The sequence below is a fragment of the Phragmites australis genome, chromosome 21 (assembly GCF_958298935.1).
Source record: "Phragmites australis chromosome 21, lpPhrAust1.1, whole genome shotgun sequence".
Lineage (NCBI taxonomy): Eukaryota > Viridiplantae > Streptophyta > Magnoliopsida > Poales > Poaceae > Phragmites > Phragmites australis.
The window spans coordinates 11001599-11019490 of NC_084941.1; the positions used below are offsets into that span (position 1 = coordinate 11001599).

Here is a 17892-nt window from a genome sequence, read left to right on the forward strand (position 1 = left end):
TGCCCTTAAAATCCCATGAGCAGATGAGCCCGAGCAAGACAAAAACCCCAATGCAGATGGTATTTGAGCCCCCACCCAAGCAGTAGCACACACCCTACAACCTAACCTACTCGATGCCCCCTCTGTCATCCGCCAACCATGGGGATCGCCCGCTAGCCTTCACGCCACTGGCCTCCGCCTCCCCCATCCATTCCACCTCTGCCTCTTCCCATCCCCTGTGTGCTACCCAAATGGATCAACACAGAGATACGCCAATCGCCATCCTTCATTCTCTGAGCACATGTCAGGAGCGCCCCCACTAAGAAGATTCAAGACCCCCGCTGGCAAGGAAGGTGCACACAACAGTGGAGCTCTGGAAGCTCATCTCCACCATGCTGCTGGTCTCAGGAGGGGTAGATCCCCATCACCGACTTCCTCAGTGAGCTAGGGCTCTAATTCGGCCCTCTCCCCCTCCCCAGTGATGTACCACCGCGATGATGACTAGGGACGGCCTCGAGCTCGGCGGAGTGGTTGGGACCAGCGACCCATCGCCGGTGATGGACGTCTCAATAGCCGTCGTGCTTCCCTTGGCAAAGATGAAGGTCAAGCTCAGAGAGGCTCCGCTCTCGCTACTGCTGGTCTCAGTGATGGCCACGTTATGGCAAGTTTTTACCAGGCCTCTATTGTTGGTGCCAACCAGGAAACTCATCAAAATAAAGACTACATTCATAGGAGAATTCATGGTCAAGCTCTTTATCCACCTGCATCACCTACTAACAATGCTATTCATGAGACTTAGGCGCCGGCACAAAGGCGCCATGGGCACCATGAGTCTTCTCAGTTGGGACTGCCGAGGCTTGGGTGGATGCCTCAGCAGTTCTAAGGTGCAGCATCTCACTCGGCTGATCAACTCCACGAATGCTCAGGTAATTTTCATCTCTGAAACACGTAAGAGTAGAATTTCGAATGCTCAGTTAATTAATACTTTTCTTGTGAATGACTGCTTCATAGTTCTAGCGCAATGGAAATCTAGGGGCCTTTGGCTGATGTGGAGGTTTGATATAGATCTTTTGGTGCTTCACTCTAGTCAGAACTTTATCTTAGCTTCTTGTATATATAGGCTTGATGCCCTGAACTTCAATATTGTATGTGTTATGGCGATCATCATCATAAAAACAACGCTAGTATCTGGCACCAAGTGTCTCATTTTGTTTTTTCTGCACCAGATACTCTTGTTTTTTGCATGGGAGACTTTAACAATATCATGATTGTAAATGAGAAGTGTGGTCCTAGGAATGCTAATGTGACTCGTATGAATAAATTCTGCTCTTTTATCAAGCAATGTGGTTTTATTTACATGGGTTACAATGGTCCGACTTATACTTGGTGTAATAAAAGATTCAGTGGTGTTCCACTTTTGCGCATTTAGATCGTTGTTTTGGCAATGTGGAATGGTGTTCTAATTCCCCTATGGTGGCTGTTTATCATCTACCTATGCTTTATAGTGACCATACCCCCATTCTTGCTATTATTATCTAACGCTCCAAAACCAAAGAAAACATACAGGTTTGAAAACTGGTGGTTAATGGAGAAGGCTTTTCAGCAAACTACTTCTACCAGTTGGTAGCAACCCTCCACTCAGAATTTCCATAACAAAATAAAGAAACTAGCTGCTGATTTGAAGATCTGGGTCAAAAAGAAAAAACCTCTAAATGAACAGCTAGCAAATATATAAAATAGTCTTCTTGAATTGCAGAGTAAACATCCAGCTGGACAAGATCAAAGGGCACAAGCTGAGTTTACCAAGCAACACCATGATATCTTGGACAAGCAAGCTGAGTATCATATGCGAAGAGTCAAGAAGCTATGGACTACAAATGAAGATAGAAACACACATTTCTTCCAGCAAGCAATCCTGAAAAGAGTAAGGAAAAACAAAATCTCTTTTATCATAAATGAGGAGGGTGCCATGAAGGCAGCACCTCATGATATGGCTAAAGTATTCAAGAATTATTTTCAAAACCTCTTCACCTCCCAACTTATAGACATGCAATTACAGCAACTGCAACATCAAGGTAATAACTCTCAAGTTACAATTAATGATGAATATGCTATGTCTATTCCAAATGAACAGGGACTTCTAGGACTTTTGAAGGAAATGAAGAATGATGCTTCACTAGGATTAGATGGCCTAAATGTGGCTTTTTATAGAGCAACTTGGGGATAGGGCAGGATGTTCCTAACCTAATCTCCTCCTTTTATCACACATGTCAGTTTCCCCCTGCTCTCAATGATACTCTTATTGTTCTCATCCCCAAGAAAAGCAATGCTATTGTTCCCTAAGATTATAGGCCCATAAGTTTATGCAATGTTATTTACAAGCTCACTGTTAAATCTTTGGCTGAGAGAGTCAAGCATTACCTCCCAAATAATATCCACCACTCTCAATATGCTTTCATCCAAGGTAGACATATCACTAGCAATGTCATTCTTGCCCAAGAGATTGTTCATTCTTTTAGACTTAATAGCTGGAATCAAAATGCTTTTTTTACTCAAGATTGATCTTGCAAAAACTTTTTATAGAATTGAATGGCTTTTTATTGTGCAGGCTCTTTGACATCAAAGGTTTCATGGTCATTTCATTGATCTGATTTATGCTTGCATTTCCTCACCAACTTTCTCTATCATGATCAACGGTCAGGCACATGGTCGTTTTGGTTCCCATCGAGGGATATGCCAAGGTTGTCCCCTGTCCTCTTATCTTTTTGTCCTGGCTATGAATGAACTGTCTATTTGTCTTCAGCAGGCACTACACAAAAACAATCTGAAAGGAATCTCTCTAGGGACAAACTGTCTTTCGATTGACTCTTTACCTTTTGCTGGCAACCTCATCATTTGTGGCAATGCAGACAGGCAAGAAGTCACCACAATTAGGAATATTCTCCAACACTTTTGTAGATACTTAGGTCAAATTCCAAATTGGAACAAGCCCTCTATTCTCTTCAGTAAAAAAGGTGCCTCCTTCTACTCAAGCGGAAATTCAAGATATTTTTCCTGTTTCTTTGGTCACTCAAAGTACTATTCATTTGGGGCATCCTCTCCTTCTTTCCCACAAAGACCGGAACAAAGCTTATGAGTTCATTTATCAGAAATTTAAAAACAAGCTTACAACAGTTAAAGCTAACAAACTCAGCCATGCTGCTCGACCCACTTACATAAACTCAGTTTTTGCTTCCATTCCTATTTATTATATGGCTAACATCCTTTTCTCCAAAGCTTTTATTGCTCTGATTACTACAATTGTGAGAATCTTTTGGTGGACTAGAGTTCAAGAAGGAAACCCTACCAAATCCACCCCTTTTAGGGCTTGGGATGACATTTGTCAACCAAAGGAAAGGGGAGGACTGAGAATAAGAGACCTGGAGCAGGTGAACAGAAGTCTCGTCATTAGATCAACTTGGATGATATCTTATAATCATGATCCTCATCTCTCGGCTGTGCTAAAAGCTAAATACCATCTATACACCTCCTTCTGGTAAGCACCTATTTTAGGTTCAAAATCTGTGTTTTGGTCCTCCATCCAACAGGTAAAAGATACTCTCATTCAAAATTGTATTTATCAAATCTCTCAAGAAAACACAAATATTTGGTCCAAGCTTTGGTGTCCCATATGGAAGCAAATACACTCCTTTTTCAATACTACTGATCTTAGGGAACAAATACCAAAAATTATTTCTGATCTTTGGCTCCCGGATACAAAAATTTGGGTTGAAAACAAAATCATTCAGTTTTTCGGTGAGCAAGCTGCTCAATTATTTTGTAGGTCTAGGTCTTAGATCATGAAGATCAGGATATATTGTGATGGAAACCATCTTCTTCTAGAATATGCACAACAAAAGAGGCCTACATGTTCGCCGAAATCTGAAACCAATTCCTACTAGAGCTTTACCCCAATAAATTCTCAGCTTATTACATAAATCTGGAACCATAAATTGCTACAGCCTCGCATCAAAACTTTTGTTTGGAGATTGCTTAGAGAAGCTATGGCTACAGGTGAAAGAGCTAGTAGATTTTCAAATCATATTGAACCAAACTGTAAAAATGTGGCCTTCTTGAAACTGATCATCACCTCTTCTTTACCTGTGATTTTGCTAGAGCTGTATGGTTCACAACTAATCTAACACTCAGATCTGATTTACTATCAGAAGGTGAGAATGAGATTCAAACTCCTATCAGGGCTATTTTTAACTCTAGCTCCTATGTTTGTAGAAAATATTCACTACTCTTTGGTATATATGGAAAGCTAGGAATGATCTCAGGTTTAACAGGAAGGAATGAACTATGCAACAAGTGCACCATACAACATAAGCTTCAGTTTCAGGTATAATTCTCAATACAAATGTAGGACATGTTCAAATATAACAAGATGGACAGGAGGTTTAACAACAAATGCAATTGCAAAGGAGGGGACAACACTTCTATGAAATGGCTATGTAGACAGTGCCAAGACCTCTACTTCCAGGCCCCCGTTGCTACACTGATGTTGCTATCATTCCAAACACACAAACAACAGCTAAAAAAACAAGACTAGGGATCTTCATCCACGATGTAGCAGCACATACCTCCACTTCTACATGCATCTTTATCTCTGCACAGATATTTGGTATCCTGGGCCCTCTCATGGTAGAAGCACAGGCTACCAGGTTAGCTTCTAAGGTAATCAAAGCCCTCAGTATGGACCTCAGACAATGAACTTATAATAACAACTTTTTAAAAAGAAGATATAATTACTGCACTATGGCATTGGAATCTAAGACCATAATCTAGCTGACTTAACGAAGAATAATTAAGGAATTTATTTTGAGGTGCACAAAATCAACACAGAGATAAACGGATTTTTTCATAACCTAGCTAGGAAGGCTTGGCATCAAGCTCCTGTTTACACATGCAATCACTTTGACCTGTGTAAAGTTTTTTTTTAATGAAAATCCGGTGTTTATGAAAAAAAAGAGAGAGAATGTTTTGCTTGCAACGAGGGAAAGGAAGTGATCCTGGTCGACAGGCCACATGGCTCCTCCAGCCCCTAGGCACCTTTCCATAGAGGACGACCAGGACCAGGAGTCCCCCTCTGCCGAAGACGCCACGTGGCACCAACAACGTGCCTTCCTTACCCCGTAAGCGACCAAGAACCAAACTCCTATTCCAAAACCCCACCTCCACGCCACCGCGCCGCGCCGGCAATCCGTCCAACACCTCCCTCCTCTCCCCCTCCTCGTCGCCGCCGTCACGCCTCCTCCCATTGCCGCCCCTACCCCCACGCAAGCCCTAACCTCCCTCCCTGCTTCCTATATAGCCACCACCACGCGCTCACCACCCGCCCCAACCACTTGCTGACAAAGATGGCGATGGCGTCCGCGTCCGCTTCTGAGCCTGCAGCTGCGGCGGCGGAGGGGTCTGCGCCGGTGCCCGCGCTGCCGGCGGCGGGTGGCCCCGAGATCGCCTTCTTCGACGTGGAGACCTCGGTCCCGCAGCGGCCGGGGCAGGGGTACGCGCTGCTCGAGTTCGGCGCCATCCTCGTCTGCCCGCGTCGCCTCGTCGAGGTCGCGTCCTACGCCACGCTCGTACGCCCCGCCGACCCGGCCTCCGCCGTCTCCGCCGCGTCCGTGCGGTGCAACGGCATCACGCGGGACGCCGTCTCCGGGGCGCCGAGCTTCCGTGACGTCGCCGACGCCATCTACGACCTCCTGCACGGTGAGTTTTTTTTGTCCCGAACCTTTTGTGCACCGTTGTTTGTGCTGAATTGCAACCGCGGAGGGCAAGGTACCCTGTTGCCGTGTTACTTCGTGGAGCGTTAGAACAATCTGTGGTCAGTAACGTTCTGGACGTAGTGCGCTTGGGTCAGAAATGGTACCTCTGATGCTCAATTTTCGTAAAATTTTCATGGTTACCGTTAGTCAGATGATCCATGAGAATCGAACAAGGTAGCAGCTCATGCTGTCTTGTAATCGAATTATTCGGGTAATTGAACTCGCGGACAATGACGGTGGTAGGGAATCACGCAGTTCCAAGGAAATAGAAAGTAGTCGTCAAATTAAAATATACAGAGTTTTGTGGAGCTGACAATACGATAATTTTGTTTCCCTGACTGACTTTGATATTGTGAGCTCCTGCCAATCTGTTAAGATATTTGTATATATGAGCCGTAGATTGGACAGTCAGTTGGTGTTGTTCATTACTTTTTGAGGAAATTGTCCTCATACCATTATGAAGATTTGCATCTTGCCAAAATACCACTGGTGTGTCTATGACATGTGGGGTCAGGTCCCACATGTCATTGATATAGTTTAGTGGTATTTTGGCAAAGTAGGAGAGAGAGAGTGGTATGGTGGCAATTTTAGCAAAGTAGGATAGTGCAAGGTGAAAGCATGGTCTTGCTTATTCTGAACCTAAATGTTAGATAAGCAATCTCTCTCGCATAAAAACCATGTCAATCTTGGACAGGTCGGGTCTGGGCAGGGCACAACATTGTGAGGTTTGATTCCGCAAGAATAAGGGAGGCGTACTCTGAGATTAGCCTGCCACCTCCTGAACCGAAGGGGTTCATTGACACCTTACCTCTGCTTACCCAGCGATTTGGGAGGAGAGCAGGGGATATGAAGGTACAGAACTTTGTGTTGATGCGGCATCACTTTTAATTTCATAAAGTATGTTTTGGATAGAAATGAATCATAAGGATGGTTGATGTTGTACCTAAGCTGAAAAATCTGGACCACTATTGGAACTTCTCATTGATGACACAGTTCCTTGTCTTTAAAAGAGATGTATCTGATCTTCTTTCCTTATCTGTTTCATTTGCAGATGGCAAGCTTGGCTAATTACTTCGGCCTAGGGAGGCAAAGGCACAGGTAGATATCTTGCTAATCCAAAGTGTGTTGCATTTATATTCTAAATGCTTCTTACGACTTTTAGTTTTCCTTGGCAACCTTTCCCATTGAAATGTCAAATGGTCAAGCACACATCTAATATTTGCATTACTTCACATTTTGGAATTTGGCTTGCGTCCTTTTAGTGGGTATTTGGTAACCCAGCTCAGCAGAGCACGCCTTGCATCAGGCTGTTTTGATAGTCATATGATGGTATGAGGAATTTGGTTGGACAACAGGGCACCATCCTTGACCTCTCTGCAATTTTCACTACACAGCATATTCCCAATCCCATCTTGGGATTGGCTCATCTGGACACTTAAATTCCCAAAACATGGCACGGGCTACGATTGCTATTTTTATCTAGATCATTCTGAATATATGTTGCGATTGTGCAGTGCATCAATTTAACTCTTAGTACATGTTGATTGAGAATGACCAGCTACCTGATACAAGTGACAGCTATTGATCTATATGTTCCACTTTATGCTGTTCAATTTTCCTTTAGTTCCGTTTGGACATACTTCTTCAATGACACTCCATTGATATTCATATTAGTAACAGTTACAACTTGCAAGTTGAGAGTTCCGTTATTTTACTCCTTTGATTGAACTGAGCTGGAGTGGCTTGTCTTCTACTAATTTGATTTGCAATTGATCTACAGGAGTCTTGATGATGTTAGAATGAATCTTGAAGTTCTCAAGTACTGTGCTACAGTGCTGTTCCTGGTATGTTTGTGGAATTCATTGCTGAAGATAATCTGTTGGCTAAATCCCAATGTTCTCTTCACAGGAGGCAAGTCTTCCAGAGGTTCTTACTGTTGAGAACTTGGTTGAGCGTCCAATAACTAGGAGCCAAGCTAACGGGGCTGCTTCTCCTGAGGTGCCAAAACTTCAACCAAACTCGTCTCCTGATTCTTCAAAACGTCAGCGGACAGTTTCTTCAGTTGACATTACGATGCCGGAGGGAGATAATCAGGGAACAAGTGAATCCGTTGAGTTGTTATCCCATATCGAGGAAATGAAGTTAGATGCCACTACGCAGATGGATGCAAGTTCCAGTGGCTATTCTGGGTTTGTTGAGCCAGATGATGTTTCAACTGAGTTCATCAAAATCTCAGTTGCTCCATTACACCAATTTGGTCGGAGAACATCTATCCAACACAAGGATACCCCACTGCAACTTTGTTGTGCAGGGTTGAAAGTCCAGTTTGGGGTCAGTACAAAGTTCCTAGACAATGCAGGTCGGCCAAAGTTGAACATAGTGGTTGAGATCCCTGAGAATCTCAGTAAACTTTTAGAATTCTGCGATGATCTTGCTCGGAGGTCATCTCAGGAATCCGGCAGCACTTCCGAATGGAGACCCCTGATCAAGAAGTATGGATACGTGAATCGTCCGACTGTCCGCATAAAGTGAGTTGTATTCTACTCTTTCACTTTTAATCTTGAAGTGGTTATGCTTTTCATAACTCTAATGATGGCCTTTCCCTGTAGCATCCCTACTATGGTCAACGGTGACTCTACGATGTACTCAACAGATATATGCCAGAAACAGCCTAGTGGTAACATTCAGAAGCTTGTTTTTAGCAAGGTCGATGCCGCCAACTTGGACTCTCTATTTGTTCGAGGGAACATGGTGGATGCGCTCTTCTCACTGGAACTATATGACTACCAACAAAATGCTGGCATTCGGTTGGTTGGAAAGAGGCTGGTTGTGCACTTACAATAGCACCTGGTTTAGTTGTTATGATCCTAGTGCTAGAAACTAACTCTTGCACTAACTTAGTGATCCAAGTCTTTAACTGACCATAAGCATATGTTGATGTTAAATTAGCATTCAAATGTTGTAAAATATTTCTATGTTATTCATTTGTAAAAAATTGAATGATCATTTCTTATTCTGGTTCTATCAGTCTATTGAGTTGCGCATTTACTGTACGGTATATATGCACTTTGCTGCTGCACTTCCATGTATTTGTTTCGGCTGGGAGATTATCATGTTGCGATAAACCTATCTATGCTACAGCAGGAACTAGGATCTTTACTAGCACAAAAATACTATGCTGGATGTGCATGCTGCTCTGTTGGCTTGATTAAGGCCCTGTTTGGAAGGGATTCTTCATTAATTTCTCTCCAAATACCGGAGAAGCCCTGTCAAATGGGCAGTTTTGTTTCTGATTCCCACAAGAAACCTGGAGAAACAGTTTTTTTTTACTACCAACAAAATCACCTAAAATGTGGTTTCTCACCTGAATCACCTCTTCCTCTCACAGACACTCTAAATTAGAATTCACCAAAACTAGCTAAAGGATTGTATAAAATGATTATGATTCAGAAACGTTTTAAGGAGAAACAAAATTAGAAACATCCATTGGAGAATCCAAAACCCTGCCAAACACACCTAAATTCAACATAAATGGTTCAGAGGTGAATTTACCAATATGGCGAGCTATGGCGCTCGCCATAACTATATTTTGGTGCGCCTACTATTTATTTCTAGGTTATAGTGGTTGCCATTACCAAGTGAGCAGAAAGAGCAAACTAGTGATTACCTCTACCCCTACCTCTAATTTATCTATGGTCTTTGGTCTATGTTTGGCAGGTTAATATGTATGATAAATTGGTGATTGATTGTTGTGTAATATTCGTTTATCGAGGTATTTTTCAATGTCCTACTTTCATTTTATCATGTTTGTATGTGGATTATATTTGATGATTCTATTCAGTGTTATATAATTTTATTACTATATGGACTACTTTGATTTTGTATAATACATTATTGTCTATGCTACCGACTCCGCTATACCTCAAATTTAATCCCGCCTTCGCCATTGGTTCTTTTCGTGTAACATGATACTTCATATGAGCTAGCGTAGGCATATGAAACAAATCAAGCAACTGGAGGGGCAGAATCAGGCTGCTCAAGCCTCCAACTTCAAACAGCTTCATTTATACACCTGAGCAAATCTTAGGCTGCTCTAGAGAAACCCAGTTCATTACGGCACGGAATATTCCTTACCTAAGGCTCAACCCGATTTTGGCTCAACTTTTGCTGGCCTGACAACATTGATGGGCAAGTGTAGCAAACATGCCCTTGAGACTTTGTAACGGCCATTTTAAGTATGTATATGATTTTGATGATTAATGACAACATAATCAATAAGCTCTTGCATGAGTCGATCAAGAAAGACAATGGTAATAGGGGGAGAATTGTCTCCATGGTGGCCACAAAAAAGGGAGGCAAGATGAAGGTAAGAACATGTTATGACAAAAATGGGATATTTCCCTTACAATTGCTATCATTGTTTGTTCTTATCATGCATCCAAGCAAGTAGGTAAGACTTTGTGCCATTTAGATTTAGTTTTTAATTGGTATATTTTAGTATTTGCCTCTTGCTTTGATTGTGTTGTCATCAATCCCCCAAAAGGGAGAGATTGTAGAGAACATAGCCCTCTTAGGGTATCTATATGATTTTTGTGATTAATAACAATATAGTCAATGTGACTAACATGTTTATCAGGTATATGTTTTAGTAGGTCTCATGGATGCAACAAAAAAGAAGCCACCGAAGCCGGGATAAAGAGAGGAATGAATTGAACCTGTTCCATTAATTTTGATGTAATCAAATGGAATGGATTTCTGTACAATCATGTAGAGCTCTTCTCAGGCTTTTCATAGAGTCTAAGATCATCAAAATTAGAGTTCGGAGCGAAAAGTTATATCCAAAATACATATTACTGTTATGCTAAAATTGTACCAGCCGGATAACCTGGTGCTCACAAATAAAAAGCTCCGGTGCTCAAAAAATGCTCCGGTGTTCACAAAGAAAAATATTCCGATGTTCATAAAAAGTTTACAGCGGAGTCTAATACACGCAGGATGTTCCGGTGTTCATAAAATGAACACACCAGACTATTGTTCAGAGGGGCTCCAAAATGGCTCAGTTGACACCATATGCACACCAGATGTTCCTGTGTTCACAAAAATGAACTCAAAGGACCATCCGGTGTTCACAAAAATAAAAGTGGAGTTCCAACGGCTAATTTTTAGAAGTACACGCCGGATAGTCCGGTGCTTGTAATGTTGCACACGTCGAATTATCCGGTGAGTACAACAAAATGTGACCATTACAGCAATTGCTAGTTCACAGGGTTGAGGCTATTTATACCCCCCACTCAATCATTTGAGTGTGCTGGAGTTCAAGGAAGGTCATAAACACTTGAAAAGACAACCAAGCCACCAAAGTGCTAAAAGTTATCATCTATGGTAATTAAGCACAAGATTAGAGAGTGATAGTGCTAATAGACCTAGAGAGAGTTGTTGCTAGTTGTTGCTACCTAGAGAAGGGATCAAAGAGTGATCCTATATTGTATCAAGTGGTACATTAACACCTTAGAGTCTTGGTGACTCACTGGCGCCATGAGCCTTGGTGGCTCATGCTTATTGACCCTCTGACTTGGTGTGGAGAAACGATAAGACACTTGTATAGGGACACAGAGACCCTTACCTTGGTGGCTCAAACTCCAAAGTAAAGATGGTGGCAAGTGACACCGAAGAGAGACTTGTGGTGAGGCTTTGCCTTGGTGGCTTAGTGGCTCAACCTACTTGAGGCCTGGGCAGCTCAAGGGCTGTGACCGGGTACCATCCAGGAGGTATAGCCTAGGTGGCTTCTTCAACGTGGACTAGGGGTGGTGTTTATTCCATCGATATCACGAGATAAAAATCCATTGTCCCGAGTTTGCTCTCTCTACCTACGTTTCTGTATTTACATACTTCTATCCTTGCTTATTTACCTTCCTAGAGTAGTTTGGTAGGGTTGACTATATGTTGCAAACCTTTTGAACGATAGAGTAGACACACTAGATGAACCTATAGCACATTTAGATGAAAATTAATATAGGTTTATCTTGTGAAGTTTTTAGAGCTGAATAGTTGTAAGTGTCATAATTCTCCCCTCCTCTTAGGATGTCACCGATCCTTTCACCACTGTTGCTGATGTTGTAGTCATTCAAGCAGTTTGACATGAGTTGATCACAACTGTCATCGTACGAGACATACAAAGTAGACTTCTATAGTTTTATTGAGTTCGGCATGGTTGACCACATAGATGGACCATTGATTGGTTCACTTTCATGCTGACACAATTTAACAATTCAAATTGTGTTTTATTTGCAAATATATTATGCTACTATTTAATTACTTATGTCGCACACAACATTTTTTTGCAGTTGAGGTGGATTGCTGGTACTACACACGATGTCTAACCTAGTTTGTCGCTTTCATCGACTAGCTAACAGATGACCGCGTGCGGTGGACACCGTACACAATCACCGATGTTGACGCTTGTGCCCTATTAGGTCTTAGATCACTTTGTAGCATTGATAATGACTTTTGGCTTATGAGGGGGGACCTTGTCTTCGACATCCATGTCGAGCCTTACATCCTAGGCTGTGTTCTCTAGCAGTTCAGGATGTCCCGGAAGTTTCCTTTTGCTGAGGGTGTATAGTGTGACAGAGGCCATTCACAAGTAAGTTGTAGGAGTATGCCTATACTTTGATTAGTCTTTCTTTACTTAAGTATGCATATACAATATTTCTATTTTCAGCCTCTCAAGGAAGGGGTTCGGGCTGCAGTATGAGGACACGTTCACCATGAAGTTGCAGGAGTGGTTGGACAATTGGCTGCAAGTTGACATGGACGTGTACGAGCCTGTCGAGCTTAATGACTTCTCAACGTACTTGGTGTACCTTCATTGGTTTCATGGGGCCACACATTGGAGGTGTTTCCCTAAGTAGCAGAGTGGGGTTCCCCACCAGGCTAGCATCAACAACACATTTGCTACGCACCTCGTGTCGCATACAATGACCTGGTGACTATTCTAAACATCTATTCCTAGATGATGTGGCTGGGCCATCTAGGAGGAGGTCTCCACCACCACTATCGAGACCGGTCTAAGGAAAAGACCAATATCATGTATGTGCTGAGCCTAGGAATCAGTCCCAAAATACAATGACTTCATAGATGAATATCATTACAATATTTTACTAAATCATCATTAAAGGTCTTACAAAAGTGACCTTCAAGGGTCAAGACCCAAATAAAGCTGTAGCAGAACTATATAGACTCTAATCCTTCATGACGACTGAACAGGCAAACTGATGTAAAAAATAACTTAGAACAATCCATCCTCGATGAATTCTCCAACATCAGCAAGTTGTGAGGAAATAATATGTATATGAATGCTTGACAACAATGTAGCAATATGACTATTTTGCATAAAACAAAAATATTTATGTAAAAACATTTGAAAAGCAAGTAATAATTAAATGAAAAACAATAATAAACAACCAACACAAGATTCCAACCATCTTAACTTAACCAACATTTCAACTCCTCAACCATGGTTTCCATCACCAAGGTTGAAAAACATTTTAATCATAACTCCCACCACTATGATTGACCAAACTAACCAAACCATCAAGTTCTAATCATGTGAGGTTTTTCTTGCCACTTGAAACAATGAGTATGACTGGTTAATTAGTTTTATACTCTACAGAGATTATACACTTTACCCACAAGTCATAATTATCCATTATGCCCGAGCCGATCAAACACTTACACACTTCCGAGGTGCACAGTCAGGAAATTACTACAAAGCCTTTACAATACCCCTCTCATCACGTGTAAAAACATTTGAAACCCTGGAAGTACACCCTTTCGTTCCATCCAACCAAATGGTCTACACAATATTGAGAGTATAGCAAATTAATCAGTTAGGTCCATCCCATACTAGGTTTGTAGTTATATTATTAACTCAGAAAGATCACTCCATGAACTAGTCTTTAAATTTGAGCAAGACAACCACAACCCAATCATACATCTTGTACCCATATCATCAACCACTTGCTCAAATCTAAATTCCATGTTACTATAAAAATTAGACCATCACCTTTTATCATAGTTGCATAGGACCATTATTATATTCAGTTGAGCCATTATCATGATCACCATCACAAATCAAGGCTAAGCATGACCTACCCTTCCGTAACTAACTAACCATGGCGACAAGTATGATAAGGGAAAACTAGGGTATAATATAACTCTTGCGATTCTTGATAATATTATTAGCATGCATGTTTGTAAAATAAATTTTTTAAAAACTAGGATAAATATATTCAAGAACACAACTTGCCTTCACTATACTCATGTGGATCTTCGAAGTTTTGGTCCTAAAATCCTTCTAGCTACTCCGGAATGTTAGTGTCTATCGCGAACATAAGCGAAAAGGCAACACGTAAATACCAAGATCTAAAAGAACCAAATATCACACAACAAAAATCATCACATACAACCAATACTACAGAATAGGGCTTCATTGCTGGTTCCAAACCCCCTATCACTGTTAGTTTTAGAACTGGCAGCGATGAATTTTCCAACCACTGGTCGTCCCAAAACCTGATCTGGGTGCCATCTTTGATAGTGAAGGTTCCGAAGCGTAGAAAATCTCGCTTCACCTTCATAAAGTTGGCCCAGAAATGCGAATCCCCAGCCTTCCATTGGACCTGCGATAAGGGTTTAGAGCCCAGATACTTATTGCAAACCAGCTGTTGCCACATTTCATCAGAGGTGAGCAACTTAAAAAACCATTTGCTGAGTAAGGCAATATTCTTAGTATCTAGATCCTGAATCCCTACACCTCCTTGATCTCTGGGTCAGCACAATATGTTCCATTTAGCAAGGTGATATTCTTTCTTAAGATAATGATTAATGTCAGAGAATGAGTGTACACTGAGCATTTTTTTGTTACATGAACTACATTTTGTCGTCTTCGCATTTACCTTCTCTTCAAGTAGAGAAGTATATAGTTTGGCGCCCTCCTCCTTGTGCTCTGCAGGTATGCTTACCAAGATTGCCTCCCTGTTATCCATTGCAATCTGCACCAAGAGCACAAGAGTTCTATATGTAGGAAGAGCAATGCAAAGGACACCATGCCGAGAATAAGCATGTGCCATAAACAGTTCGAGGGATTAGTGACTCTGAACTCTGACGAGCACCAAAAAACAAAAGGCCATGGAGACAATTTACTTTCATGGGCTTCTTCACATCGCCCTCCATGGTACCATATGGCTTCCTCTGCGGTATTCTCAGCAAGTAGGATGTGTCATCCAGGAATTTCTGGCGAATGCAGCAGGCCTAAGGCAATGCCCAGAAGCCAGAAGTGAGAAGTGATTAACATATATGTTGGCGCAAGAGATCATCTTCTTCAGCAAGTATAGTGAGAGTTTCTTCTAAGGAGAAGACTCAAGTTTGGAGACAAAGTTTGAGAGGAAGAAACACCACAAATGTATTGATAGTAGAAAAATAGATCGGTTTGGAGGGAGTATCATAGCGTGACTTTGTGTTTAGGCACATATGTGTCCTGTGTGTTGCCTTGAGCATTCTCCTTGTGACCCCCTTGCCCAGATGACCACGACCCCCTATTTCTAGGGTGGTACGTAGCTTAGTGTACAAGTTTTCACGGTATACAAACATCTAGGACCCAACTGAATTACTGGGCCTTATGCCGGATAACTAATTTTTACCCTGCATAGAAGATAAATATCTACCATAATAACTATTGTGGTGCCTGCAACCTGAGGGGTGAGCCGGTCGCCAATTGCGGCCCAGCACCGCGTTGTCAGGGGTGTCAGGATAACCTCCATTGTACTGGGGTGTCAGGACGTTGTCCACTAGCCTAGGTATTTAACGCCGATCACTTCCTTGCAGGCAAAGGATGATCGACGTTCCCTTTCTGGTAGATCTTTCTTGAGGCTTGATGACTCATCCCGTAGCCTTTGGGAAGCCTGTTCGAGCTCCGGAGATGGGGGCTTCGGGGGAGACATGGCTCCGGGAGATGGAGGCTTCAGGAGGCATGGTCCGGGGGATGGAGGCTTCGGGAGGCATAGTTCCGGGAGATGGAGGCTTCGGGAGGTATGGCTCCAGGGCATGGGCTAGCTGAGCCACGGGGCCGTCAGGAGTCCTTAAAAACGACCAACAACAGTAACCCCTTGCGAGGGCGGCCAGCGGAGCGGTTGGGTCCATGGTTCTTTCGGAGCAGGGCATCCGGTGGTCCCTGGCTTTACTGTTGATGGCTCATGGTCCCTAGTATCACTTGGTTTGTCTTAGAGGATTTGATCCACTTGATCCGGACTGTTCGTTCGACGACGTTGGTGATAACGGGCATTGAATGCGCCCTGTGAAAAAAGGCACAATTACGTTTTGTCAGGCGGACGTGGGACGTGTGGCGTCTTGTGGTTGGGGGGTCACGAGGGGTGGGGGGTTCCGCTCCCCCATGATTGTGGCCTGCAGGAGAACAGACAGGGCATGCGCCCGTTTTTCTAGGGGAGGTAATATCTCCCTTATCTTTATAAGGAGAGGGATTACCCTGGGCGGCCTTCTCGCTTGCACCTTGTTCTTGTCTGCCCTTTGCCTCCAGTTGTTCTTGCTTTGCGTGTGCATCTGTCGATTGCTGTTCTTCTCTCTTCTTTTTTTCTTACCGTCCAACGCCTTTCACCATGCTCCTGTGGTCTGTATGGCTAGCTCGAGTGCTCCGGGTGGAGTTGGAACTCAGGCTGTGAGCGAAGTCGCCAGTGCGGCCGTGGCGGGGGGCTATCAGGCGGCGCCAATTTCTCCATTGTTGATGGGGCCGCCGCCAAGGGTGGAGCTCCGACGCGCCAGCAGAAGTCATCCCCAGCAGACCTCTGTGCTGGGGGTGTCTGCCATCAATGACGAGGAGCTTGACTGGATGGTTACTGGAGGGAAGATTCCCTCTAGGGTTGTCGCTCGGTCCCCACTGGACGAGGAGGTCCCAGGGCCTCTAGCCCATGAGGTCATGGTGTTCGAGGCTTTCTTTGAAGCAGTCCTGGGCTTTTTGTCGACGCCGCTACTCAAGGAGGTGCTCCGCCACTACTATGTGGAGCTTCCACAACTCCATGCCAATGCCATCGCCCACCTGGCCACCTTCGAGTGGGCCATGCGGGCGAAGGGTTGTGAAGGGAGGGCAGATTTCTTTGCAGTTCTCCACTTTGCTAGCTGCCAGCTGAAGTTGATCAAGGGAGATGGGACGAAGAGGCCCCTCAGCTTCAGTAGTGTTAACTTCTAGATACGGCTGTAGTACCATGATGCCTTTCCGGCGAAGGCTATTAACGATCAATGGTATACCGGCTGGTTGCAGCAATGGTTTTACAGCAACATAGGCTTCGCATCCCCCCTTCACTCCACAAACCGGGATATCCCGTATGTTCCAGAGCCAGATACGGGGATCACGGACGACCAATTCGCTTTGTGATTGGCCCTTCTTCAGAGGGTGGCTGAACAGATGAGCATGCGTGACCTCGTAGAGGAGTTTACCATGTTGCGCATTCGGCTACTTCAGATGGGTTGGGACTGCGCCTTCGAGCAAGGTGCGGAAGAGTGGTCGAATGTGTACTCCGCCCCCCCGTCAACTCTGGTGAGTCCTCTTTCTTTGTTTGGTTTTAGACCCGCAGATGTGAGCCTCCTTTTTGTTTCAGAGAGCTGCCTTTCCCTGGAGCGTGCGGCGGAGATCGCGGAGGTGATCCTGGGCCCATTTACTCACGTGGAGCGGGAGCGGCGGGTGGCTCTAACACAGAGCTGAGAGTGGTACAACCGCGTCTGCTTTTATCGTAGAGTGGGGATCTGTCGGAGCCTAAGGCTGCTAGGAAACGAGCGCGCGGTGCTCTTGCGATCCGCGAGAGGCCACTCCGGGCCCGGTGGACTTCTGTCTCTAAAGGTTCACATACCGGTTCGATGGCTGAGTCATCTGAGGTGCTGCTGGTCCGTAGGAAGTGTCAAAGGCGGGTCGGGAGCACGGGCGACCTATCTGGAGGTGAGGGTCAGCTCTGTGGTGGTGACCGTGGGAAGGACCAGCCCTCTCCAGACATTGCTGGCCAAGGCCAGAGCTAAAGAGGAGGCGTGGCCTCCGTGGAATATG

General features: G+C 43.8%; 1 protein-coding gene across 1 annotated transcript; it reads left to right on the top strand.

The window, feature by feature from the left end:
* Nucleotides 1-5138: 5138 nt before the first annotated feature.
* On the top strand, nucleotides 5139-8808 carry LOC133903900 (protein NEN1-like). The gene is made up of 6 exons (XM_062345379.1): nucleotides 5139-5730; nucleotides 6481-6638; nucleotides 6838-6884; nucleotides 7567-7630; nucleotides 7695-8314; nucleotides 8396-8808. Exons 1-6 carry the CDS (start codon nucleotides 5379-5381, stop codon nucleotides 8628-8630), a joined length of 1476 nt encoding a protein of 491 aa, XP_062201363.1. The 5' UTR covers nucleotides 5139-5378; the 3' UTR covers nucleotides 8631-8808.
* The last annotated feature ends 9084 nt before the right edge of the window (nucleotides 8809-17892 follow it).

Bases quoted from the DNA above. Each gene is read 5' to 3' on its own strand.
- LOC133903900 (XM_062345379.1), top strand. From the start codon at position 5,379: ATGGCGATGGCGTCCGCGTCCGCTTCTGAGCCTGCAGCTGCGGCGGCG. The intron at 6,639-6,837 runs GTACAGAACTTT...TTTCATTTGCAG, and splicing joins GGAGAGCAGGGGATATGAAG to ATGGCAAGCTTGGCTAATTA. The intron at 8,315-8,395 runs GTGAGTTGTATT...CTTTCCCTGTAG, and splicing joins CGTCCGACTGTCCGCATAAA to CATCCCTACTATGGTCAACG.